This window comes from Muntiacus reevesi, chromosome 6 (genome assembly GCF_963930625.1).
Source record: "Muntiacus reevesi chromosome 6, mMunRee1.1, whole genome shotgun sequence".
In the NCBI taxonomy this organism is placed as follows: domain Eukaryota; kingdom Metazoa; phylum Chordata; class Mammalia; order Artiodactyla; family Cervidae; genus Muntiacus; species Muntiacus reevesi.
Genome location: NC_089254.1, coordinates 15,356,813 through 15,382,737, shown reverse-complemented (window position 1 = coordinate 15,382,737; position 25,925 = coordinate 15,356,813). Strand labels below are relative to the sequence as shown.

Sequence of the window (25,925 nt, the reverse complement as noted above, 5' to 3'; positions counted from 1 at the left end):
AGTCCAACTCTCACATCCATACATGACCACTGGAAAAAACATAGCCTTGACTAGACAGACCTTTGTTGACAAAGTAATGTCTCTGCTTTTTAACATGCTGTCTAGGTTGGTCATAACTTTCCTTCCAAGGAGTAGGCATCTTTTAATTTGGTAACACAACTAATCAATGGCAGACCCAGTCCTTTAGCCTTTAGTTCATAACCTCTATTAGCTACCAGTGCTGCTGAAAGTAGTACTACATTAATGTTCACAAATAACTAATAATGTATTGGCTCATAATCTCAACTACTTCTCAAAGTAACTTCCTTTCTTAATGCTGGAGATATTGCAAGACATGAAATTGCAGCAAAGATGAACAAAACATTTGATGTAGCAATTAACTGACTACATACTAAGTATTGATATATTTCTTTTTCAATAGCAGTTTGATGACCCTAAATACCATTCTTATTGGTCCAATTTTAAATAAGGAATATATGACCTCTTTACAATTCAATTTATTGTGAACTCAGAATTTATTGGATGAGCATTTGTACTTTTAAGGTTTTACCACATAATTAAATAAAAATTCTTCAGAATGTTGTCTTTTAGGTCCAGAGAAAATATTACTGCAGTTATTTTCCTCTAGTATGGTATGATAAAATAATTCTTTTCAAATAGAAAAAGTTAACAGAACATTAGGGCAGAAGTTATACTCTTAGTAATGATTATGAGGAAACTTTTATTTTTCTTACTGAAAAAAGAAATACCCCAACAATATCTTGGGTATTGGGTATTAACAACACCTGTTAATCACTATTTGATCAGAAACAAGAAATGTCCCTAATCATTTCACTTAGAGAAAAACTATCCCAAGTAATAAGAGAGCTTATCAATGAGATGAAGAAGCAACCTATGATTTTTTTCTTATATCCACTGAAGAACTTGAAAATACTCACTTTTTAAACTTATCTTTATCAAAATCAGAAACAATGTAAAAGAGTCAAAACAACAATAGAGTAATATCATTTATATTCTGTCTGGGAACGTCGCCCTCTGGGATAAAGAGTAGGTTTACTTACTCCTTACTATTAATATAAAAACAGTGGATTCGCCAAGTTCTGTTTCTCTCCTGTAATGTGATCTATTATATGTGCAGGCATCCACTTAGACTCTCTCCATCACCCCCACTGGGGTTTACAGGAACTAATGCAAACTCAATAGTCTTGTTACTTGATAATGGTGTAAATAATAAAGTCCACTGTCTCTAGACCATGAGCCTCATGGCTTCTGCCAGCATTCATGAACTAGTAAAAGGCTAACTTATTAGGCTATCAGTAGAAAAAATAAAATCCAAGATGCTAACCTATGTATTTCCTCTTTTGCCTCAAATGAAGAGAAAGGAGTTTTAATGGAACATCTTGGAAAGACTGATTGTTCCTCACAGGTAAAAGGACATGACAAACTGGAATCTGACTCCCACTCCTGATACCGATAATGTTGAGCTAGGATGATGAAGATTTACTGTTGCATCAGAGTCAGCCTCAACTCCCAGGTATTAACCAGATTTTTCAAACGTGCGAGTTCCTCAGTAACCATCTGGGAAATTTGATAGTGAGAGTCCCAGTGGAGGGCTGGCTTAGGTTCTACCTAGGAGGCCTACCCCAAAGGGTAAACAGAACTCAACAGTGGAGAAACTCAACGTTATTTCTAGAATTCTAGAGGCTTTGGAGAAAGTCGGATAGAACCATAGGAAAGAGATATGCAGCAACAAGGGATGTCCAAAGAACCCAAGAAATTACAAAAGGAAGTCAGTTTCAAAAATCTGTCAAGACCAGGCAATAGAAAGGGAACTTATAACAGTACCAGCAAGTAGGAACATTTCTGTTCCCCTTATCTCCCCACAGGGATTTCCTGGTGGTTCAGGTGGTAAAGAATCCACCTGCAGTGCAGGAGACCTGGGTTAGATCCCTGGGTCGGGAAGATCCCCTGGAGGAGGGCAGGCTACCCACGCCAATATTCTTGCCTGGAGAATTCCATGGACAGGGGAGGCTGGAGAGCTACACAGTTCATGGTGTCACAAAGCGTCAGACACGACTGAGCAACTAACACAAAACTACCCCTCCACCTCTCCCCTAAGCTCCAACTCGAGAGGCTCAGACGCAGTAGCTATGGAGTTAGGACAAAGGTAAGCAAAAAAGACAAAAGGAGCTTTCAGGTTCCCTTCCCTCAGGAAGCCACTCAGTGGTAGTATGCCCTAGCTAGAAGAGAAGCGACTACAACCATGAAATGAGGAGGAGGCTATACGAGAGACTGGAATGCATGCTCACTTAAAGGAATCACAGGAGCGTCTGAGAGCTTCTAGTTTTGCACTGAACTTCTCTCGCCAAATAAAGGATGGTGAGAGTTAATATAAAGTCCTTTTATTATCCCTTAAAGCCTTAGTTGCCTTTCCTAATATGTAATCAAGCTCTTTAAAAAGTAGATTGTACCTACTGTTTCTTTTGAAATTCTATGGGCTTTTACACAATTTTGAGAATACAGCCTTATTCACTTGATGCTATCCATGAACAAAGGCAGTGCCACTACAAGCTGATAATGTATGCTAAAAAATATCTTTAAAATTTACCATTTTTCCTCTTTTACCTCTGTTAAATGTATACAAATCAAGTACCATAAAAACAGAAATACAGTCACAGATGTAGAAAACAAACGGTTACCAGGGGAGAAAGTGGGGTGAGAGGGATAAATTGGAAGACTGGGTGTATGTTGACATATACACACTGCTCTATAAAATAGATAACTAATAAGGACATACCCAATAGCACAAGGAACTCTTCCCAACATTCTGTAAAGAGCGATATGGGAAAAGAATCTGAAAATGAGTAGATATATGCACATGTATAACATTCACTCTGCTGTATCGCAGAGACTAAGACAACACTGTAAATCAACTACAGGTTATTGGACACAACCCATAACTACACTGTACATGGCTGTCAATTACAGGTTCTGATAAATGAGTTGATAATCTGATTCCCATTTTTTTCACAGGAAATATGCTTTTTTCTAATTGCAAGAATGAGTATGTGTGTGTTTGCTTGATCTACAACTCACTAGACCTAGAAGTGGAAATTTTTGTTTTGTTTACCCTCCAAGGAATTGGTGGGCTTTTTCAATCTAAAGACCCACGTCACTTTCCAAATCCAGCATATTTTCAAATTTTAAGAAATATCTCTTTTCTGATAACCTACTATTCTTACCTTTGGAAACATCTTACTCAGTCTGTTTTCCATGTTTCTTAACTTCTCTTTCATATTTTTAGCCTCTTTATTTTTAACAATTATTTTTTATTGAAGTATAATTGATTTACAATGTTGTCTTAGTCTCTGGTATATAACACAGTGTTGAGCTGTAGATCTATCCTTTTTCGTATTTTCTCCATTATGGTCTACTACAGGACGCTGAATATAGCTCCCTGTGCTATGCAGCAGGTCCTTGCTGGTATCTACTTAGTATATAACCATTTATACCTGCGAACCCCAAACTCCTCGTTTATCTCCCCCGCCTCCTCTCTTTCTCCTTTGGTAACCCTAAGTTTGCTTTCCATGTCTCTGAGTTTGTTTCCCTTTTGTATATAAGTTCATTTGTATCTTATTTTAGATTCCACATCTGAGTGACATCACAATGGTATTTCTTTCTGACTTACTTCACTTAGTATGAGAATCTTTAGGTCCACCCATGTTGCTGTAAATGACATTAATTCATTCTTTTTTATGGCTGAGTAAATCTTTATCTAGTGCTGCTATGAACATCTGGGAGCATGTATCTTTCTGAATTAGAGTTTTTGTTTTTTTCTGTATATATGCCCAGGTGTGGGGTTGTTGAGTATGGTAGCTCTATTTTTTGTTTTTAAGGAACCTCCATACTGTTTTCCACAGTGGCTGTACCAATTACATTCCCACCAATAGCACACACAGGAGTGTTTCCTTTTCTCCATACCCTCTCCAGCATTTACTGTTTGTAGATTTTTTAATGATAGCCATTCAAACTGTCAATTTCTATCTTTTTATTTTATATTCTAGATGACTTGCTCATCCAGACTTTCTCATTTGACACTTTTGATCCACTAATTCTCAATTCTGCTATGTCAACTTAATCCACTGAAGAGTTTACTTTCAGTTTCACCAACTTTTATTATATACAAGCCTTGGAAAGCACCCTTTATCATTCTGCTTATTCTTACTTACTTCTGTTCTCATTGTGAGTTACTGTTTCATTTGAAATTCTTAAATATTCTAAGTTCTTTTTGGAGACTGTGTTCTTATTTTCCAAGATATACCCTATTGAATATATCCACTAGTTCTTATAGCAATACATTTCCTTCAGTTCAGTTCAGTTCAGTTCAGTTCAGTCGCTCAGTCGTGTCCGACTCTCTGCGACCCCATGAATCACAGTACACCAGGCCTCCCTGTCTATCACCAACTCCTGGAGTTTACTCACATACCCTAAAACACTTACTTGCAAGTTCTCTGTATGTGGGAGTTTTATCCTTTGTAAACTCTTTACTGTCTGTCTCGCTTGTAGTTCAACTGATAAAGAATCTGCTTTACTGCCATATTATTTCATGGTTGCTCAAGACTATGGTGTTTCAAAGGTGCACAGCTTCAGAGCAAGACAAATCAGGAAGATTGGAGCTTTGCCCCCACATGAGTTCAGCGCTATTCCAGACACCATATCCACACATAGCATATGGTTACTATTTCCATTTTTTTTACAGATGCCTGTCTGGCCCACAAGAACACCAACAGGGTCAGGTGAAGTTATTTCAGATCTAGTTTTACTGTTTAGACACATGTCCCACTTCCCTGCTTTAAGCATATAGCCAGTTCCAATCTCCCATTTACAAGACGTGTTTTACCCTCTTAAAAGGTGGTGGTGGTGTTCAGTTGCCCAGTTGTGTCCGACTCTTTGTGACTCCATGGACTGCAGCAAGCCAGGCCTCCCTGTCCCTTGCAGTCTCCTGAAGTCTGCCCAAATTCATGTTCATTGCGTCGATGATGCCATCCAGCCACTTCATCCTCTGACGCCTGCCCTCTTCTCCTTCTGCCCTCAATCTTTTCCAGCATCAGGGACTTTCCAATGAGTCAGCAGTTTGCATCAGAGGACCAAAATACTAGAGTTTCAGCTTCAGCATCAGTCCTTCCAACGAGTACTCAGGGCTGATTTCCCTTAAGATTGACTGGTTTGATCTCCTTGCTGTCCAAGCAACGCTCAGCAGTCTTCCCCAGCACCATCGTTTGAAGGCATAGATTCTTCAGTGCTCCTCCTCCTCTATGGTCCAGCTGTCACAACCGTATGTGACCACTGGGAAGACCAAAGACCTTTGTTGGCAGAGTAATGTCTCTGCTTTTCAACACATTGTCTAGGTTTGTCATGCTCTCCTGCCAAGAAGCAAATGTCTTCTGATTTCATGGCTGCAGTCACCATCTGCAGTGATTTCTGAGCCCAAGAAGAGGAAGTCTGTCACTACTTCCACCTTTTCCCCCTCTATTTGTCATGAAGTAATAGGGCTGGAAGTCATGATATTAGATTTTTAATATTAGTTTTAAGCCAGCTCTTTCACTCTCTTCCTTCACCCTTATCAAGAGGCTCTTTAGTTCTTCTTTGCTTTCTGCCATTAAGGTGGTGTCATCCATACATCTGAGGTTGTTTGTGTTTCTCCCACCTATGTTGATTGCAGCTTGTAACCATCCAGCTCGGCATTTTGTTCATGATGTGCCCAGCAAACAGATTAAACAAACAGGGTGACAGCAGACAGCCCTGTCGTACTCCTTTCTCAATCTGGAACCAGTCGGTTGTTCCATACAGGGTTCTAACTGTGGCTTCTTGACCCGCACACAGGTTTCTCAGGAGACAGGTAGAATGGTCTGGTATTCCCATCTCCTTAAAATGTGTAGTAATCTACAATTCCTTAACTTTGGCTCAACTCACAGAAACCTGGCCAACACAATCCAGATTTCTATGAGTCAGATAACATCAACATCTACTCATCATTAAGGATTTCCCTTCTATTCATGATCTGCAGGGGGATCCCTTGTCTTAAATGTAGCTAAAATATATTTATGTAGTTCTTTGAGCATTTTTCACATTGTAGTCTTATAAGCTTGGAGCAAAGCATAAGTAGACTATACAGGTGATTTCACTGACATTTAAGTCAGAAATCCAGATGCAAATTATCTGAGGCGGGAAGCATATCTCTGACTCAGGAAGAATGGATGTGATACAGCTGAATTTGATGGCATGACAAGGAAGCAGGTCAACGTTATTTTAAAAAACACACACACAATGAATTTTAGTAGCATATAATTTTAAAAATATTACTGTTTCAATAACATTAATAGTTTTGGCTTTCATAATCTCCTCAGATTCCAATTTTGTCATCTTTTATAACTATTCTTAATATTTTATTTAGTCTTTACCCATATACTCATTTTCCAGGCTCAGTTATATAAAATCTACCATGAATATACCATGCAAAGCCTACTAGTCATTTATGTCTATTCCTCTTTTTTTTTTTCATCTTTACTGAAGTATACTTTACATTGCCTTAGCTTCATCCATTGTAAGGGTAAAATTAAATAAGTTGTAATCACTTTGTAGAGTTGTACAAAGTAATCACGAATCAATTTTTAGGACTATTTCATCACCCCCATATTTGCTTTGAGTCTATTTATAGCCAATCACCACTGCCTCCACCCTAGTCCCAACCACATGCAACCACTAATGGGCTTTATTTCCTCTATAGATTTGCCCTTTCTGGCACTTCAAAATAAATGAAACCATATAATATGTAATCTTACTCATCTGGCTTCTTTCACTTAGCAGGGAGTGGCAAGCTCCAGTCTGCAGGCCCAATCTAGTATGCCACATGTTTTTGTAAATAAAATTTATTGGAACATAACCATACTGAACATAACCATACTCCATACTGTCTGGCTGCTTTCACACTACAGCAGTGGAGCTGAGGAGCTGCAACAGAGGTTCTGTGACCCACACACCATAGAATATTCACTATCTGGCTTTTCAGAGAAAAACAAAATGCGCTGACTCCTGACTTAGCAAAATGTTTTTGAAGTCCATTCCCACTGTAGCATGTATCAGGATTCACCACAGTGCTCCTTCTTATTGCTGAGCAGTACGGTATTGCATGAATACACAACATTTTCTTTCTCCATTTACCAAACAATGGCTATTTTGATTTTTTTTTAGTTTTTCGTTATAATAGTACAAGCAATTCTGCTATAATGTTTGTGTAAATGTTTCAACATAGACAGGTGTTTTCAGGACTCTTATAGAGTCTTGAACTGGGGAAATAGAAATAGAACTACTGGGCTACATGCTAAATTCCTGATTGCCTTTTTGTTTATTCACCTCTGGCTGCACTGATTCTCTGCTGCTGTGCACGCTTTTCTCCGGGGGCAGGGATGGGTGGCTACCACTCGTTGCAGCACACAGGCTCACTGCGGAGGCGTCTCGTTGTGGAGCACAGGTTCTAGGTGTGAGAGCTTCTTCAGTGGTTGCAGCACACTCAGTCAACTGCGGCTCGCGGGCTCTAGAGCCGGGCGCAACAGTGTGGCACACGGGCTCAGTTGCTGTATATGAGATCTCTTTGGATCAGGGATTCAACCCCTGTCCCCTGCACTGGTGGGCAGATTCTTAACCACTGGACCACCAAGGAAGTCTCTCTGATTATCTTTTAAAGAAACTGTCAAACTGTATTCCAAAGTTGGCTGTATCATTTTAGATTCCCAACAATGTTTAGGGTGCCAGATGCTCTTCAAATTAGTCACTGTAGTAGTATGTGGTTGTATCCTGAGGTTTAAATCTACATTTGCCTAATGTCAGATGATGCTGAATACCTTTTCATGTGGTCATTTACCATCCATACATCTTTAATAAGATATTTCTATCAAAGTATTTTACCATTTTTAATTTTTTTCATTTATTTTTATTAGTTGGAGGCTAATTACTTTACAGTATCATAGAGGTTTTTGCCATACATTGACATGAATCAGCCATGGATTTACATGTGTTCCCCATCCTGAACCCCCCTCCCGCCTCCCTCTCCACCCGATCCCTCTGGGTCATCCCAGTGCACCAGCCTCGAGCACTTGTCTCATGCATCCAACCTGAACTGGCAATCTGTTTCACACTTGATAATATACATGTTTCGATGCTGTTCTCTCAGATCATCCCACCCAGTATTTTACCCTTTTTTTTTTTAACAGGCTGGCTTCTTATTGATTTTTAAGAGTTCTTTATATATTCTGGATATAAGTCCTATATCAGATATTTCTGTCTGGTCTTGTCTTTTCATCCTTTTAGCCATGTAGTGTAAATGTTCATTTAAATGAAGTTCAATTTTTTTTCTTTTATGGCCTTATTACTGGTACTGTATCTAAGAATGTCTTGCCTAATCCAAGGTCTTCTAGAAGATCTAAAATTTGAGAGCTTATCCTCAGGACCATGATCCATTTTGAGTTCATTTTCCTCTATGGTGAGTGTCAAGGATCTAAGTTTCTTTTTACTTTAACTTTTAATTTTGTATTATTTGTATAACAAACAATTTTGTGATAGTTTCAAGTGAACAGCAAAGGGACTCAGCAAATGCACTCATGGATCCACTCTCCCCCAATCTCCCTTCCCAGCCAGGCTGCCACATAACACTGAACAGAGTTCCATGTGCTATACAGTAAGCCCTTGCTGGCTATCCTTTTCAATATAACAGAGGGTACATGTTCATCCCAAACTCCCTAACTATCCCTTCCCCATCCTTCCCTCCTTGCAATCATAAGTTCATTCTTTAAGTCTGTGAGTCCTTTTCTATTTTGCAAGTGAGTTCATCTGTATCATTTCTTTTTAGATTCCATATATGAGCAACATCATACAATATTTCTCTGACTTTCTTCACTCAGTATGACGATCTCTAGGTCCATCCATGTTGTTGCAAGTGGCACTATTTCATTCTTGTAAATGGCTGAGCAATATTCCATTGTGTGTGTGTGTATGTACACATATACCACATCTTAATCCATTCCTCTGTCAATGGACATTTAGATTGATTCCAAGTGGCTATTATGAACAGTTCTGCAGTGAACACTGGGGTACATGTATCCTGTTTTTCTCCGGATATATGCACAGAAGGGGGACTGCTATGGATATGTAATTATTCTAGTACCAGTTGTTAAAAACACTGTCCTTTTCAACTGAGTTGTGTTGGCAGTTCTGCTGATAACTGACCATAAAATATAAGGATTTATCCTTGGGTTCACCATTTTGAATCATTTGTATTTTTTCTTTATGCTAGTATTTTGCCAAATTCATTAATATAGATTTATAAGAAGTACTGAAATTGTATTATGAAGTCCTCCAAAATTTTCCTTGTTTTCAAAATTACTTTTGCCATTCTAGGCCCTTTGTATTTCCACAAACATTTTAGGATCATCTTGTCAATTTTTACCAAAAACAAAAACCCAAGGAAAAAACAGGGATTACACTGAATCAATTTGAGGAGAATTACCATCTTAATAATAATACTGAGTTTTCCAATCCATGAACAGTCTTCCTAGTTATTTAAATTTTTAAAAACTTTGTCCAGCAGTTTTGTTTTCAATGTACAAATTTTGAACTGCTTCATTAAATTTCTTCCTAAATATTTTAATATTTTTGATTCAACTATAATTAATTATTTTCTGATTTGGGGATTGTTCACATCTGATACCTGGACAAACACTTGATTTCTGTATGTTGATTTTTTTTTTTCTGCTGAACTTGTATTAGTTCTAGTAATTTATATATTGGTATGTTCCCTAGGAATTTCTATATACAGGATCATATATCTGTGAACAAAGACAGTTTGCCACTCCCAAATGTCTTTTATTCTTTTTTCCTACCTGACTAGAACCTCCTCTACCATCCTGAATAGAAGTGGTGACAAGGTGACAGTGGACATCACTATCTTACCTTAGGAAGAAAGCATTCTGGATTTCACCACTGAATATAGTGTTATCTACAGGTTTTTCAGAAACAGTCTTTATCAGGCAGAGAAAATTCTCTTTTATTCCTGATTTAGGGATTTTTTTTTTTTTAAATCATGAATAGATACTGTAGCTTGCCAAATGCTTTCTCTGACTCTACTGAGATAATTATGTGGTCCTGTTCTTTACTTTATTAATACAGTGTATTTACATTAACTGAATTTTGGATCTTAAACCAACTTTGCATTTCTAGAACCAATCTCACTTGTTCTTTGTGTATTATCCTTTTTATGAGTTGCTAGATTTGATTTGCTAATATTTTGTTAAGGATTTCTACATCTATGTTCAAGAGAGAAACTGATCTGAAATGTTATTTTCTTGAGACATTTTTGCCTGCCCTTAACATCAGATAACTCTAGACTGATAAAATACATTGGGAAGTGCTCCCTTCTCTTTTATTTTCTGAAAGAGCTTTTGAAGGATTGTTTCTTCTTTGAATATTTGATAGAATTCACCATATCAAACCCTGGGATTTTCTTTGCAGAGATTTTTAATTCCTTAATTTCTTTACTTGCTACAATTTCTACTCATATTTTTCTATTTGTTCTTAAATCAATTTTGGTAATTTGTTTCTTTCTAGTAATTCTTGTCTTGCTAGAATTTTATCCATTTCATCTTATGTTCTATTAATAAACTGATGACATAAATTTGATTATAATATTCCTTTATAAAACCTTTAAGTTCTATAAGGTTGGTAGTGATGTCACCCCTTTCACTATTCATTTTGGTAATTTGTGTCTTTTCTTTCTCGGTCAATCTAACTAATGGTTTGTCAACTTTGTTCATATTTCCAGAAAACCAACTTTTAATTTCACTGACTTTTCTCTAGTGTTTTTCTGTTTCATTAGTTTCTGCTATGTTCTTTATCACTTCCTTTGCTTGCTTTCAGTGTGATTTTCTCAGATGGAAGCTTAGGTGCTGATTTGAGAATTTTCTTTATCTTACATGTGCACTTACATATAAATTTTTCTTTAAGTACTGCTTTATCTATAAACATAAATTCTAAGCTGTCTTTTTGCTTTCATTTATTTAAATATTTAAAATTTCCTTTGTGGTATTAGGTAAATGTTCTTTAAATGACAAATATTTGGGTTACAAGATTATTTTCTGTTATATGATTTCAATCTTTCATAACCTAATGAGTCTTGTTTTATGGCCCAGTTTATGGTCTACCCCAGAAAATGTTTCAATTTGAAAAAAAATGGGTATTCTACAGTCAACGGGCAGTTTTCTATGTATGCTAGGTCAAGTTGACTGATGATACTGTTTAACTCTTCTATCTCCTTGCTGGTTTTCTACCGAGTTCTATCAAATATTGTTAAGCGAAACGATTTCTTCTTCCACAGTTGTGCTTCATGCATTTTGAGACTGTTGTCAGATGTATAAACAATTATGAAATGTCTCTGTATTCAGTAATATTTTTTGTCTAAAGTGTATTTCATCTGATAAGAAAACATCATTACTCTTTTCACTGTGTAGCTTTCCCCATCTTTTTATTTTCAACCTACCTATTCATGTCTTTGAGTAGAAGGTGTGCTTCTTATAGACAAGATATAGGTGAGTTTTGCTCTTCTATCCAATTTGATAACCTCTGCCTTTTGAACAGAATGTTCACTCCATTCATTTAATGTAATTAAATAATTGGATTTATTCCTGTCATTTTGCTATTTTTCTACTTGTGTCACATCTTTTTTGTTCCTCTCTTCCTCCTTTAGGTGTTTCTTTTGTGATATTTTTTATTGTATCATTTTATTCTACTTTTGATATTTTCTACTCTTATATAGAGTTATTTTGTCAGGAACTGCTCTAGGGATTACAACATGAGTTTTAATTTATTATAGTCTACTTCAAAATAATATTTAATTCCAGTAAATGGGAAACTATATTCCAAGATATTTCTTTTCCCTTGTTCTCTTTTGTGTTATTACTGTTATATTTAATGTATATGTTATACACCCAGCATAACAGTATTATAATTATTGTTTCATATACTCTTGTGTTTTAAATAGGTAGAAAAATGAGAAAAATAATCTACAGGTTGCTTTATATTTACTCACATATTTGCCATACCCAAAACTCTTCAATTTTTCCTATCGATTTGAATTAAACTGGAGTCAGTACCTTCAGTATTTCTTGTAAGAAAGCCTAGTAGCAGGAAATTCTGTCAATCTTTATCTCAGAATACTTTACTTCACCTTTATTTTAAAGGTTTTCTGAATATAGAACACTCGGATGATATTTTCTTTTAGCACTTTGAGTATGTCCTGCTTTACTGTTTCTAGTGTACTGATAAAAAAAATCAGCCATTATGGTATTATTGGTCCCCTACTGTAATGAGTCATTTTTTCTTCCAGTCTCAAGATTTTCTCTTTTCTTTTGGCTTTCAGCAGTTTACCTATGATGTCTATGTGTAGTTTTTTTGTTATCATACTTGGGGTTTGTTGAGCTTCTTGAATTCATAGACTGTTTTTCGTCAAATCTGGAAGGTTTTCTGCCATTATTTCTTCAAATTTATCTCCTCTCCCCTCTCCTCTCCTCAGTTTCATTTTGCGTATACATATGAACTTAATGTTTCCCCACAGGTCTTTGAGGCTCTTCTGGCTTTTCTTCCATCTTTTCCTCTGCTCTTTGAGAGTATTCTATTGACCTGTACTGAAATTCACTGATTCTTCTGCCATCTCAAAATTTCTACCAAGTTCATCTAGTGACTTTTTAATTTTAGTTACTATACATTTTAACTCTATAGAGTTTTGTATATTTTTTCTAATAATTGCATCTTTGTGGATATTCTTTATTCATTGAGTCACAGATGTCCTACTTCCCTTTAATGCTTTAAACATGGTTTTCTTTAGTTCTTTGAACATACTTATAATAGCTGCTTTGATGTTTTAGTCTGCTAAATCCAACATATGGAGACACTTGGATACAGTTTCCACTGAATGTTTTTTATCCCTCAAGTATCAGTTCAGTTTAGTCACTTAGTCATGTCTGACTCTTTGCGACTCCATGGACTGTAGCATGCCAGGTTTCCCTATGACCAACTCCCAGAACTTGTGCAAATTCATGTCCATTGAGTTGGTGATGCCATCCAACCATATCACCCTCCGTTGTCCCCTTTTCCTCCTGCCTTCAATCTTTCCCAGCATCAGGGCCTTTTCCAATGAGTCAGCTCTTCATATTAGGTGGCCAAAGTATTGGAGCTTCAGCTACAGCATCAGTCCTTCCAGTGAGTACTCACGATTGATTTTCTTTAGGATTGACTGGTTGGATCTCCTTGCAGTCCAAGGGACTCTCAAGAGTCTTCTCCAACACCACAGTTCAAAGCATCAATTTGGTGGTGCTCAGCTTTCTCTACAGTCCAACTCTCACATCCATACATTACTCCTAGAAAAACTATAGCTTTGACTATATGGACCTTTGACAGCAAAGTAATGTCTCTGTTTTTTAATATGATGTCTAGGTTTGTCATAGCTTTTCTTCCAAGGAGCAAGTGTCTTTTAATTTCATGGCTGCAGCACCATCTGCAGTGATTCTGGAACTCAAGAAAATAAAGTCTGTCACTGTTTCCATTGTTTCCCCATCTACTTGCAAGGAAGTGATGGGACCGGATGCCATGATCATCATTTTCTGAATGTTGAGTTTTAAGCCAGCTTTTTCCACTCTCCTCTTTCACTTTCATCAGGAGGCTCTTTAGTTCCTTTTTGCTTTCTGCCATAAGGGGGGGTATCATCTGCATATCTGAGGTTATTGATATTTCTTCCTGCAGTCTTGATTCCAGCTTGTGCTTCATCCAGTGCAACATTTTGCATGATCTACTCTGCATATAAGTTAAACAGCAAGGTGACAATATACAGCCTTGATGTACTCCTTTCCCAATTTGGAACCAGTCCATTGTTCCATGTCAGGTTCTAACTGTTGCTTCTTGGCCTGCATACAGATTTCTCAGGAGGCAGGTCAGGTGGTCTCGTATTCCCATCTCTTGAAGAATTTTCCACGGTTTGTTGTGATCCACATAGTCAAAGGCTTTAGCATAGTCAATGAAGCAGAAGTAGATGTTTTTCTGGAACTCTCTTGCTTTTTCAATGATCCAACGGATGTTGGTAATTTGACCTCTGGTTTCTCTGCCTTTTCTGAATCCAGCTTGAACATCTGGAAGCTCTCGGTTCACGTACTGTTGAAGCCTAGTGTGGAGAATTTTGATCATTACTTTGCTAGTGTGTGAGATGAGTGCAATTTTGCCGTAGTTTGAACACTCTTTGGCATTGTTTTTCTCTGGGATTGGAATGAAAACTGACCTTTTCCAGTCCTGTGGCCACTGCTGAGTTTTCCAAACTTTGTGGCATATTGAGTGCAGCACTTTCTCAGCATCATCTTTTAGGATTTGAAATAGATCAGCTGGAATTCCATCACATCCATTAGCTTTGTTCATAGTGATGCTTCCTAAGGCCCACTTGACTTCACATTCCAGGATGTCTGGCTTAGGTGAGTGATCACACCATCGTGATTACCTGGGTTTAAGATCTTTTTTGTATAGTTCTTCTGTATATTCTTGCCACATCTTCTTAATATCTTCTGCTTCTATTAGGTCCATATCACTTCTGTCCTTCATTGTGCCCATCTTTGCATAAAATGTTCCCTTGGTATCTCTAATTTTCTTGGAGAGATCTCTAGTCTTTCCCATTCTATTGTTTTCCTCTACTGATCACTTAGGAAGACTTTCTTATCTCTCCTTGCTATTCTTTGGAACTCTGTATCCAGATGGATACATCTTTCCTTTACTCCTTTGCCTTTTGCTTCTCTTTTTTTCTCAGCTATCTCTAAGGCCTCCTGAGACCAACATTTTGCCTTTTTGCATTTCTTCTTCTTAGGGATGGTTTTGATCATCACCTCCTGTATAATGTTACGAACCTCCATCCATAGTTCTTCAGGCATAGTTCCTCAAGTATGGGTCATCCATTTTTGTTTCTTTGCATACCTCTAAATTTTTTGTTCAATGTTGGATATTTTAGATAACATATTGGAGCAACTAGATTCTGATTTTGTCTGAGAGCAGTTGATAGACTAAAAGTCTGTTTTCCCCACAATATGTAGCCACTGACATCTCTCCTCCATTTCCCCTGCCCCTTCATTTTTCTTTCTAAGACTGGCTTTTTCATACCTTTTTAACATGGTCGACAGTGTCACCTTACTGTTTAGCAAAACACTATTCAGACATTTTACTCAACCATCTCAATCCAGTAAAGCTTCCACTCTCAGGATGTATGTACATTTGAATGAGGTTTGTGTGTGGAATGAGGAGTGCATTCAGACCTTGGGCCTTTTACAAGTTGGCCTCACATTTTATTACCACTGGGCCTGTTTGGTCTCATTTCCGCTTATTCTTAGGCTGCACTAACCAGTTCAGTGGGTGACTTGGGCCCATTTGATATTCTGCTACACTATTCTACAGCCTCCAGGCAACCTGGGATATGGGGTGAACTTATCAAGACTCCAAGACTGTCTTAACTTCCTAGAACTCTCTATAAAATCCTGCTACTCCGTGAGTCTGGGCTTGCCACAAGCTACCCCACAATCTCAGACTAGCAGAGCCATGCTGCTGCTGCTGCTAAGTCACTTCAGTCGTGTCCGACTCTGTGCGACCCCATAGACAGCAGCCCACCAGGCTCTCCTGTCCCTGGGATTCTCCAAGTAAGAGCACTGGAGTGGGCTGCCATTTCCTTCTCCAATGCATGAAAGTGAAAAGTGAAAGTGACGTCGCTCAATCATGTCCGACTCTTTGCGACCCCATGGACTGCAGCCCACCAGGCTCCTCTGCCCATGGTATTTTCCAGACAAGAGTACTGGAGTGGGGTGCCACTGCCTTCTCCAGCAGAGCCATAGGTCCTCCCTACTTCTTTGCAACCAAGAATGTTATTTTACTCTGTAACACTCCCTTATCAAGGTTCTCTCTGCAACAGGGGCAGCAAAGCTTCCGGTTTTCCAGGCCTGCCCCATCCTGGCTGAAACACCACACCAGCAAAGCTGGAGACGGGGACAGAGGAAGCAGTGCAGCAGCCCGCCAGAGCACCATACGCCTGTGCTGCTCTTACCCGGAGGGGTTCAGTACTTCCCATGAGTAAGGTGTCTGAATGCCACTGATTTCCAGAGGGCTGAATTTGCTTTGATTATTTTGTTCAGCTTTTTCATTGTTTTGTGAGGAGAGTAATTAAATCTCTCACTCCATCATGTCAGCCATTCCTTTTTTATAGGGTATATCATGTACTGCTGTAGTCCAAAGTTCAACTATTCCAAATCCTGGCTATAATTTTAAGATTATATTTACCTGTGAGATAAAAGAGCAAATTTACTTTTTATTCAGTATCACTTAATAGTCTATGCATATATATACATATTCAATGCCTATCTTAAACTAGATATATTGGAGTCAGCTTCCTTTTTTGTTGCTGTTGGGAAAAATTGATTTTGTGCATGTGTGTTTGTATGTGGCATGTATGTAGCATGGATAGGAGTTGAGGATTTCTCTACATCAATAATGTAATGAAGCAACTAGAAATGTAACACAATCACAGGCAACAGACTAAACTAATAGAGTACTATGTCTATTCAGTCCAGATACCACAGTACATGAGAAATACTGATACCCATAGTATATGAAAATAATACTAAGAGGTATGGAAACTATCATGAAATATACTTGAGAGAAATGTCAATGTTTATCCTGGAGGAAAATGACATACTGCAAGCCTTTCAAATATTTAAATTAGACTTTTTCAATATTGATACAGAGGGCAGAGTCAAAACTTAGGGGTATAATTTTAAGTTCAATATACAAAATAAACTAGTTAACAACTTAAGCTGAAACAACTGAACTGGTTTGGTTCCCTTGCAAAGTGATGAGTTTTCTCACTGAGAATGACTATAATAGATTAGATGAACATTTTCTAAGGAGTGCTTTGTTCTTTTTTATTTTTGATTGGAGGATAATTGCTTTACAATGTTGTGTTGGTTTCTAGAGTACAACAATGTGAATCAACTGTCAGTATTTACATAGGAGATGGACTATATGATCTTTCAACTTTAAGTTTCTCTAACTTTATCCTACCTTTGTAAAAACTGTGATCTATAGTTCTAGTTGCTGTAATTCAAAAACAAGAAAGCTGAAGTGGGAAAAAAAATAAGTAAAATGAACAAGATAAAATTACATAATATCAAACTTCATTCTGGAAAGGCAAAAAAAGCTCAGTGAGTACATAAGAAATATTCACAAAAACATGAAGGGCACAAATCATGTAAACTCAGAATTATTCACCAAAAAGTGGAAAGCAACCCTTAAAACTCTGAAAGAGGCAAGTTTATCACAAATACAGGAAGTATCAGTATATTCAGGAAATAGTTAAGATAATTTGCTAGGACCAGAGCATGTTACAGACTGGAAACAGAAGTAACTTACCTCTTTCAGTTGATCAGCACTCCCCCATGATGCAGAACGCTGATGAGATCGCTTTTCTGCACCTTCTTCTGCCCAACAACTAGGTGTCTTTAAAAAAAACAAATAAAAAATGAGGAATTTTGTTTCTACTCCTTAATCTCACAGTAATTCAAACATATCAGCACATACCAATTACAGGGTTATACTAAATACTAAAATACCTTAAAAGCTAGGGCTTTCATGACCCTGTGAAATGTTTATTATTCTGACTTAGACACAGTCAATCTAAGATGTCTCTGAGTAATGTTACTCAAAACATCTGGCTTTTTACATCAACATTAATAACTTAAAGTCATCAGATTCAAAGAGAACTGTGAAATATGCATATTTTTTTTTTTAAAGAAAAGGCAAGCTAATTATGAAATGGTATTTTTATTACATAAAATAAAAGTAAAATTAACAGAATGTGCTTAGAAGCAGTGGGCTTACAGAGTACCTCTATGTCAAATATCTATTGATAGGTAGTACCGTTTTTTTGAAAAACATAAAGCATGTTTATATAAAAATACATTATTATAAAAATAGGAAAAGAGTAGGCTAAATTGACTAACCTTTGTTGTTTTTGCTATTTTTTAATTGAATAACTGCTTTACAGAATTTTTTCATTTCCTGCCACACATCAATATGAATCGGCCATGGGTACCCATATGTCCCCTCCACCCCTCTAGGTTGTTACACAGCCCCTCTGTGAGTTCCCTGAGTCACACGGCACCTTCCCACTGGCAGTCTACTTTACACGTGGAAATGCAAGTTCCCCTGTTACTCTCTCCACACATCTCACCTCTTCCCTCCTCCCCAGCCCGTGTCCTTACGTCTGTTCTCTGTGTCTGCTTCTCCACTGCTGCCCTGTAAATAAATTCACTGGTACCAGCTCTCTAGATCCCATATATATGCATTAGTATATGATATTTCTCTTTCTCTGACTTACTTCACTCTGTATAAAAGGCTCTAGGTTCATCCACCTCACTAGAACTGACTCAAATGTGCTCCTTTTTATGGCTAAGTAATATACCATTGTGTATATGCACCACAACTTCTTTATCCATTCATCTGTTGATGGACACCTAGGTTGCTTCCACATTTCAGCTATTGTAGTGCTGCAATGAACACTGGGGTATATGTGTCTTTTTCAGTTTTGGTTTCCTCAGGGTATATGCCTAGGAGTGGGATTGCTGGGTCATATGGTGGTTTTATTCCTAGCTTTTAGAGGAATCTCCTATTTTTTAAGTCTCTCATAGTGGCTGTATTAATTTACATCCCCACCAACAGTGCAAGAGGGTTCCCTTTTCTCCACACACTCTCCAGCATGTATTGTTTGTAGACTTTTTGATGATGGCCATTCTGACTGGTGTGAGGTGATATCTCATCACTCTAATAATGAGTGATGTTGAGCATCTTCTCATGTGTTTGTTAGCCATCTGTATGTCTTCTTTGGAAAAATGTCTGTTTAGGTCTTTTCCCCACTTTTTGATTGGGTTGTTTTTTTTCTGGTATTGAGTTGTATGACCTGCTTGTATACTTTGGAAATTAATCCTTTGTAAACTGACTATAATTTAAAGCAGTGCATCTTATAAAACAAAAAGAAACTGAGCTACATGTCAGCAAACAGAATTGCTTTTACCTAAAACATCACTTTGAGTGATTTAATCTGTAATATACACTTCATCCAAACATACCATAAAACATTAATTGTCAAACAGTAAGATCATTTATTGGTTGCATTAAAAATGAAAAAATAGTAAAACTATCATCTTTAATATATAAGAAGATTTTTAGTGTAATGCAACTTAGGGAACATTAAAACCAGTATTTTAAGATAGACAAAGGGCAGTGATCATCACATGTAAATATAAATATATATGGCTTTAAAATTATTTTTTATTATATACCGAAAATTCATCATTTATATTGATGCTACGTCTGTGACTCTACATAATGCACAACTTCTTATGAGGAAGCCATCAGTTCTATACAATTCAAAATGCTTGTGGACAACTTTTTAAATAATTATCAGCTCTTAAAAGTAATGATACTCCAAAATAAAACCAGTAACAACCGAATGCTAGTTGAATAAAAATACATATAAATTGCTTTAAGAGTTCAAATACTAAAGTGAAACTATTTAGTCATATTATTGAGTAAAATATTTTATTCAGTTGGCATGTGCAAAGAGGTAGTAATATATTAAATAAGCTTCTTGCAAATTAACTATTTAGTTATTAAAATTTCCTAGTCTCAGTGTTAGATAAGAAAAACTACTCTGAAATTAATTCCCAAGTAGTTATATCTTTAACATTTTATTCTAAAATTATTCAATTATGATAGTTTTAGTCAAACTTTCCTTTTGAGAATTTATATGCCTTAATATCTTTGCCTTTCTACCAAGCATAGGCATTACTCTCACCCAAAATCAAATGACTACGGATTATCTCATTTTGGATCAATGATTAAGGATCAGTGTTTAAAACTCAAAAGTATATTTGCAGAAAATGAGTCAAATTTCTGACATGTTCCATAATTATTTAACAATAACATTTATAACACTATTTTCATTTTGTAAGCTCTGCTTTTTTCAAAGGATATTTATATAAATTTTATCTCCAACTTAGAGATAAATTAATAACCACAAAAATTCTGCAAATGCCTCGATTCTGGCAAGCACACCAATGGCAAATGAAACTAAATCTGAGGTCTCTCATCTGAGGGTATCTTCTTTCTTCCTATTGTCATTCTTTTCTTAAAACTGAATGTGAAACCCTTTTGATCATCTGGAATGTAGTACTGAAATACATAAAAACTAACTGTAAAAGAATATTTATGATCCTGAAATCTATCTAGCAAATTACGTAGTTTTTTTTTTTTTTTTTTAAGTACAAAACCACCGGGAGAATTCTTTCAATCATGTGGCTACAAAATGACATGAATATAAATTATTTAAGTATATTCATCAGTTTCAACTTTTCCAAAAAAGAATTATTTCATTTTAATTACACATACATACAAATATATTTTAAAGATTGCACTGTCAAAATAGAAGCTACTAGCCACATGCAATAATTTGAATTAACAAAAATAAAACAAAAAATTCAGTTCCTTGGCCTCACTAGCACATTTTACATGCTTAATAACCACATGTGGCTACTGACTGCCCTACAGAACAGAACAGATATAGCACACTTCCACCACTGTAGAGAGTTCTGTTGAGAGCAGTGTGTTAAAAAATCATTGATTTTTAACAAGTTATTCAAATCAAACCAAAACCAAAGATGGCTACTTGGCCTTCAAATCTATTTAAAATTATGCCTCTGAGTTAACACAGGATGAGTTAATTTGTATCCAATTTGTTAAATCTGAGTACATGAGAAGTATTTTACCATTTGAATTAGGAAAACAACAACACAAAGTTGCAAAAGTTATTTGCTTTCACGCCAGCAAGAGAGTCCTTTCCAACCGGCCTGTTATTCCCTCCACGAATCTAGAGTACAATTTTATGAATTGTCTTATTTATGTCCTGGATTTTAGTAAAAAACGTATGACAGAAGAATCTCGTGGTCAAACAAATTTGGGGAATATTATATACTATATCTGTCTATTCAGTTTAACAATGCAATTAGCATTTCAAAACTCAAATACACAAACACACATACACAAATAACTTTTTAAAAAACCTGCTTTACTCTCTCTTAATGGGCTTCCCTTGTAGCTCAGCTGGTAAAGAACCCGCCTGCAATGAAGGAGACCCCGGTTTGATTTCTGGGTAGGGAAGATCTGATGGAGAAGGGATAGGCTACCCACTCCAGCTGGGCTTCCCTGGTGGCTCAGCTGGCAAAGATTCTGCCTGCAATGCAGGAGACCTGGGTTCAATCCCTGGGTTGGGAAGACCCCTTGGAGAAGGAAATGGCTACCCACTCCGGTATTCTGGCCTGGAGAATTCCATGGACTGTATATCCATGGGGTCGCAAAGAGCTGACTTTCACTTTCACTTAACTCTCTCTTATATGATCCTAGAACACTTATTTTACACATACTAACATTTCCAGGCAACCTGGAAAGAAATAGAAATATGATCCTCAATGAGTGGTATTATATCTAACAGCTTGCTTTTCAGCCTGCATACTTAAGAGGATTCTGCCTTTCTAGCTGCCTCCACTTAAACAGGGAAGAGAATATGAACCTTTCATACACTTGAGCAAGACTGTTGACAAAAAGAGGTTGGTAAAAAAAAAAAAAGAAATCCCCTCTACATCAAAAGAATACCTATAGGTGGAAGAGACCATTTTAAAATTTTACCTCTCAGAATCACACAAATTCCAACCCATGAAGCTTTAAGGACCCCCTTAGCTGGCCTACTATCTTGGTTTCCTGTGTGATGAATCCTGCCTCTCCAAGTGAAATAAAAAATAATTCTACTGCACAGGACTACACATTTGTATTTAAGACTATTTTTAAAGACCAGTTTTAGGCTAACAGACAGACTGAGAGACATTACAGAGATTTTCTATATACCCTTCACCTCCACAAATGCACAGCCATCCCCACAGAGTGGGACATTTGTTACAACTGATGAACCCACACTGACACATCATTATTACCCAGAGTCCATAGTTTACGTTTAGAGTTCACTCTTGGTGATGTGCGTTCTATGGGTTTGGAAAAATGTATGACGACACATATCCATCATTATAGTACCATACATACAGAGTTATTTTCACTGCCCTAAAAATCCTCTGTGCTATTAATTCCTCCCCATCTCCAAAACCCTGACAACCATTGATGTTTTTACTCTTTCCACTGTTTGCCTTTTCCAGAATGTCAGGTAGCTAGAATCATATAGTAGGTCACCTTTTCAGAGTTGCTTCTTTCACTTAGTAATACACAGTAAAGGTTCCTCCATGTTTTTTCTTTTTTAAAAAATATTTATTTGGTGGCGTCAGGTCTTAGTTACAACACGTAGGATCTTCATTGTTGCGGCATGTGGGGTGTTTAATTGAGGCATACAAACACTTAGTTGTGGCATGTGGGATCTAGTTCATTCATTCATTCACCTACTGAAGGATATTTTGGTTGCTTCCAAGTTTGGCAATTATGAATAAAGCTGCTGTAAATATCTGTATGCAGGTTTTTGTAAGTTTTCAACTTCTTTGGGTAAATACCAAGGAACATGAATGCTGGTCTGTAAGCTAAGAGTATACTTAGTTTTGTAAGATACTGCCAAACCGTCTTCCAAAGTGGATGTACCACTTCCTATTTCCACCAGCAACATATGACAGTTCCTGTTGCTCTGCATTCTGCTCAGCATCTGGTGTTGTCAGTGTACTGGATTTTGACCATTCTAATAGATGTGTAGAGCACTTCATTTTAACTGGCATTTTCCTAATGACCTATAATGTGGAACACCTTTTCATTTGCTTGTTCGCAGTGTGACCATCTTCCTTAGTGAGCTGTCTGTTAAGGTCTTTGGCCCATTTTTTAATCAGCTAGTTTGTTTTCTTCTTGTTGAGTTTTAAGAGGCGTTGGCACATTTTGGATAAGGGTCTTTTATTAGATATGAACAATGGGTACTTTTGCTATTCACATCTGTATTCACAGACTATCAAAGGTGAATATGCTTTCCTGCTTTATCAACTTCAAAATGGGTCAAACTAACTCCTAGCAAAATACTCTTTTTCAATATGCAAGAGCCTAGAGTCAGTTTCAAAAATCCCACCAAAAAAAAAGAAAAAGCTAATTACTTCAGAAAATTCTCTTAAAATAATTGAGTCCTATGTAAAACTTTAAAATCTGTATTTTTTATGTGGTTTAAATTTAGTCTTAAAAATTTACTATAGTTTATAGTGTATTACAGAAATATGATTCAGTTCAGTTGCTCAGTCGTGTCCTACTTTTTGCGACCCCATGAATCGATTACTGACTGATAATTATTTTTACTTTACTTAAATAGATGATACTTAACACTGTGGTACTAATAAACCTGAAAAGAAATGGAATTACTTGAAAAATCAATGATAATTAAATTGATAATTAAGATTACAATCTGATTTTAAGGTACAGAAAAGTTTTTAAAAAAGAAAATGACAAACCCCTCATTATTCATAAATATTTCTTTGAGAGATTTGGTTTTCTTTTGACTAATAAATTTTTTTAACTTTTTAAAAACTTTGAGAAGATCATTTTGAAAAGACTATCCTGATGAAGCATTAAAAGTTAGAGCACAAAAAGAAAAAAAAAATTAGAGCACAAAAAGACTGTGACTATATTATGCTTCGCTTTCCCAGTAACTGTATATAAGTTTATATAGTTTTATTACCAAATATAAACACTTCTAGTTAAGAAGTGTACAAAAGGAAGAGTCTGGCTAAAAACAAGAGCTTTAGGAATTCAGTGAAAGCAGTTACTCAAGTTTTTTCATCATGCTCCAGTTACATACTAAGTTATGTGCTCATTCTGTTAGATTACAAAAATGTATAAAATCCATGTCTATTTAGGCCTTAAAAGTGTTCCACACACAACTGAATAAAAGCCTGTGTAGTAATGGTTTGTGATTTTCTAGATTATTAGCCAGGGAATTTATTCAGAAGAGTTAAGAAGTTATATTTCTGTTTCCAGATCTTAAGGTGATGGAGGTGTTGGTGGTACATCTCTGGATTGTAATTTTTAAAAACAGGAAACACTATCAACTATTACATCTATGTTATACATGATAAAAGTATTTGCCTGATCGGTAAGAAATGTTAATTTGAATAAAAGCAATCATAAATGTGCCCCAAATCTTAAGAATATTCACAGTACATGTACTTCTAAAACTAATCTGAGATGCATACCAAGAGAAGCAGTGGAAATAAATGTCTATCAACAGAGAAAAGAAAAATTGTGGAACAGTCTTATAATACAAAAAAACACACTACACAGACTGTAATCCCACTTTAGTAACCAAATACACACAAAGAGAAAAAGACTTCAAAGAGATATTTCAAAATATAAATCTGTAAGAATTCTAGATAATTATAATTCTTTTTTTCAGCTGAGAAAAATCAAGGTTTAAAAAAGAGACTTAAAATAATACTTAATGACATAAGAAAATGTTATGCTTTATTAAATAGGTTATAAAACTACCTGCAATATCATCTGAACTCTTTATTTTTTTGAACTCTATTGTTTAAATGGTCTGTGATTTAAATTTTTTTAATTTTCTAAATGTAAATAATCAAAATATAAGAGGGTATACATCAAAATGTTATAAACAGCTATCTGGATATTAGAATTATAAGTAGCTTATTTTGAGATTTCGGGTATTTTCCAAATCTTCTGCAGTGACTACTGTTTCAAAATTAGAAGTAGGATTTAAAAAAAATAAGAGAGCTGTGTTATAGAATTTGTAGGTGTGGATGTATATTCTGAGAAAGTCAAACACAGAATTTATAGAAATTCTAATTTTAGATGCAAACCTCAAATCTATCTTGGAAGACACATTACATATTAAGTAAAGATGTTAGTATACATTGCCATAAAATATTTTTCACTACACAGGGGTCCCTCTGACTAATAGGCTGGGGTTCTCTCACAACTCCAAGTGCCAGAATGTAGTTTTATCACTGGCTGTGGGAATGGAGTTGGAGACTTTAGAAAAGCCAAAATATTTAAGGGTTTAGAGTAAATGAAAACTGAAGATAACTGAAATGTCCAACACCCAGAAATATTAGTGGAAAGTTATTGATGAGAATATTGATAGGAAATTATAATTCAGTTTGGATATGTCTTTCATGTTATACTTTAATTATACGGAGGAAAAAATATCTATAAAAATGTTTTCCTGAAAAAGTTAAACATAGAGCTTCCATATGCTCCAGCGATTCCTAGAGAAATGAAAACTTATGTAAACACAAAATCTTGTATGCAAATGTTCAAAGCAGTTCACCAACTCAAGAATGTACAAATAAACTATAGCATGTCCATTCCATGAATATTATTTGGCAATACAAAGGAATGAAGTACTGATACTGTGCTACTGCATGGATGAAACTTAAATAATACTATACTAAATGAAAAACGCCAGAAACCAAAGGCTACAAATTGTATGAGGCTATTGACTGAAGCAACAGAGCATGCATGCATGCACTGATACCAACTGTGCAGAATATGCATATACAGAGAGGGCGAAAGGAGACTGCAGGTGCTGTGTGGCTAAGGGAGAGCAGACTGGGGCGAAACGGTGAATGGCTGCAATGGGCACGGTGGTTTTTTCCACTGGATGGACATGTTCTAAAACTGATTATGGCAACGTCTGCACAACTCCGAATATATTAAGAACCATGAATTGTACACTCTAAACAGATGAACTGTATGGTATAGCAACTATA

General features: G+C 36.3%; 1 protein-coding gene across 1 annotated transcript in view; it reads right to left on the bottom strand.

Moving 5' to 3' along the window:
• The window catches only part of GLCCI1 (glucocorticoid induced 1), a 112,622-nt gene that overhangs the window by 35,211 nt on the left and 51,486 nt on the right, over window positions 1-25,925 (bottom strand). The window contains exon 3 of the mRNA XM_065939071.1: window positions 17,530-17,616. Within this exon, the coding sequence (XP_065795143.1) occupies window positions 17,530-17,616 (87 nt within the window). The remainder of the gene's footprint in view (window positions 1-17,529; window positions 17,617-25,925) is intronic.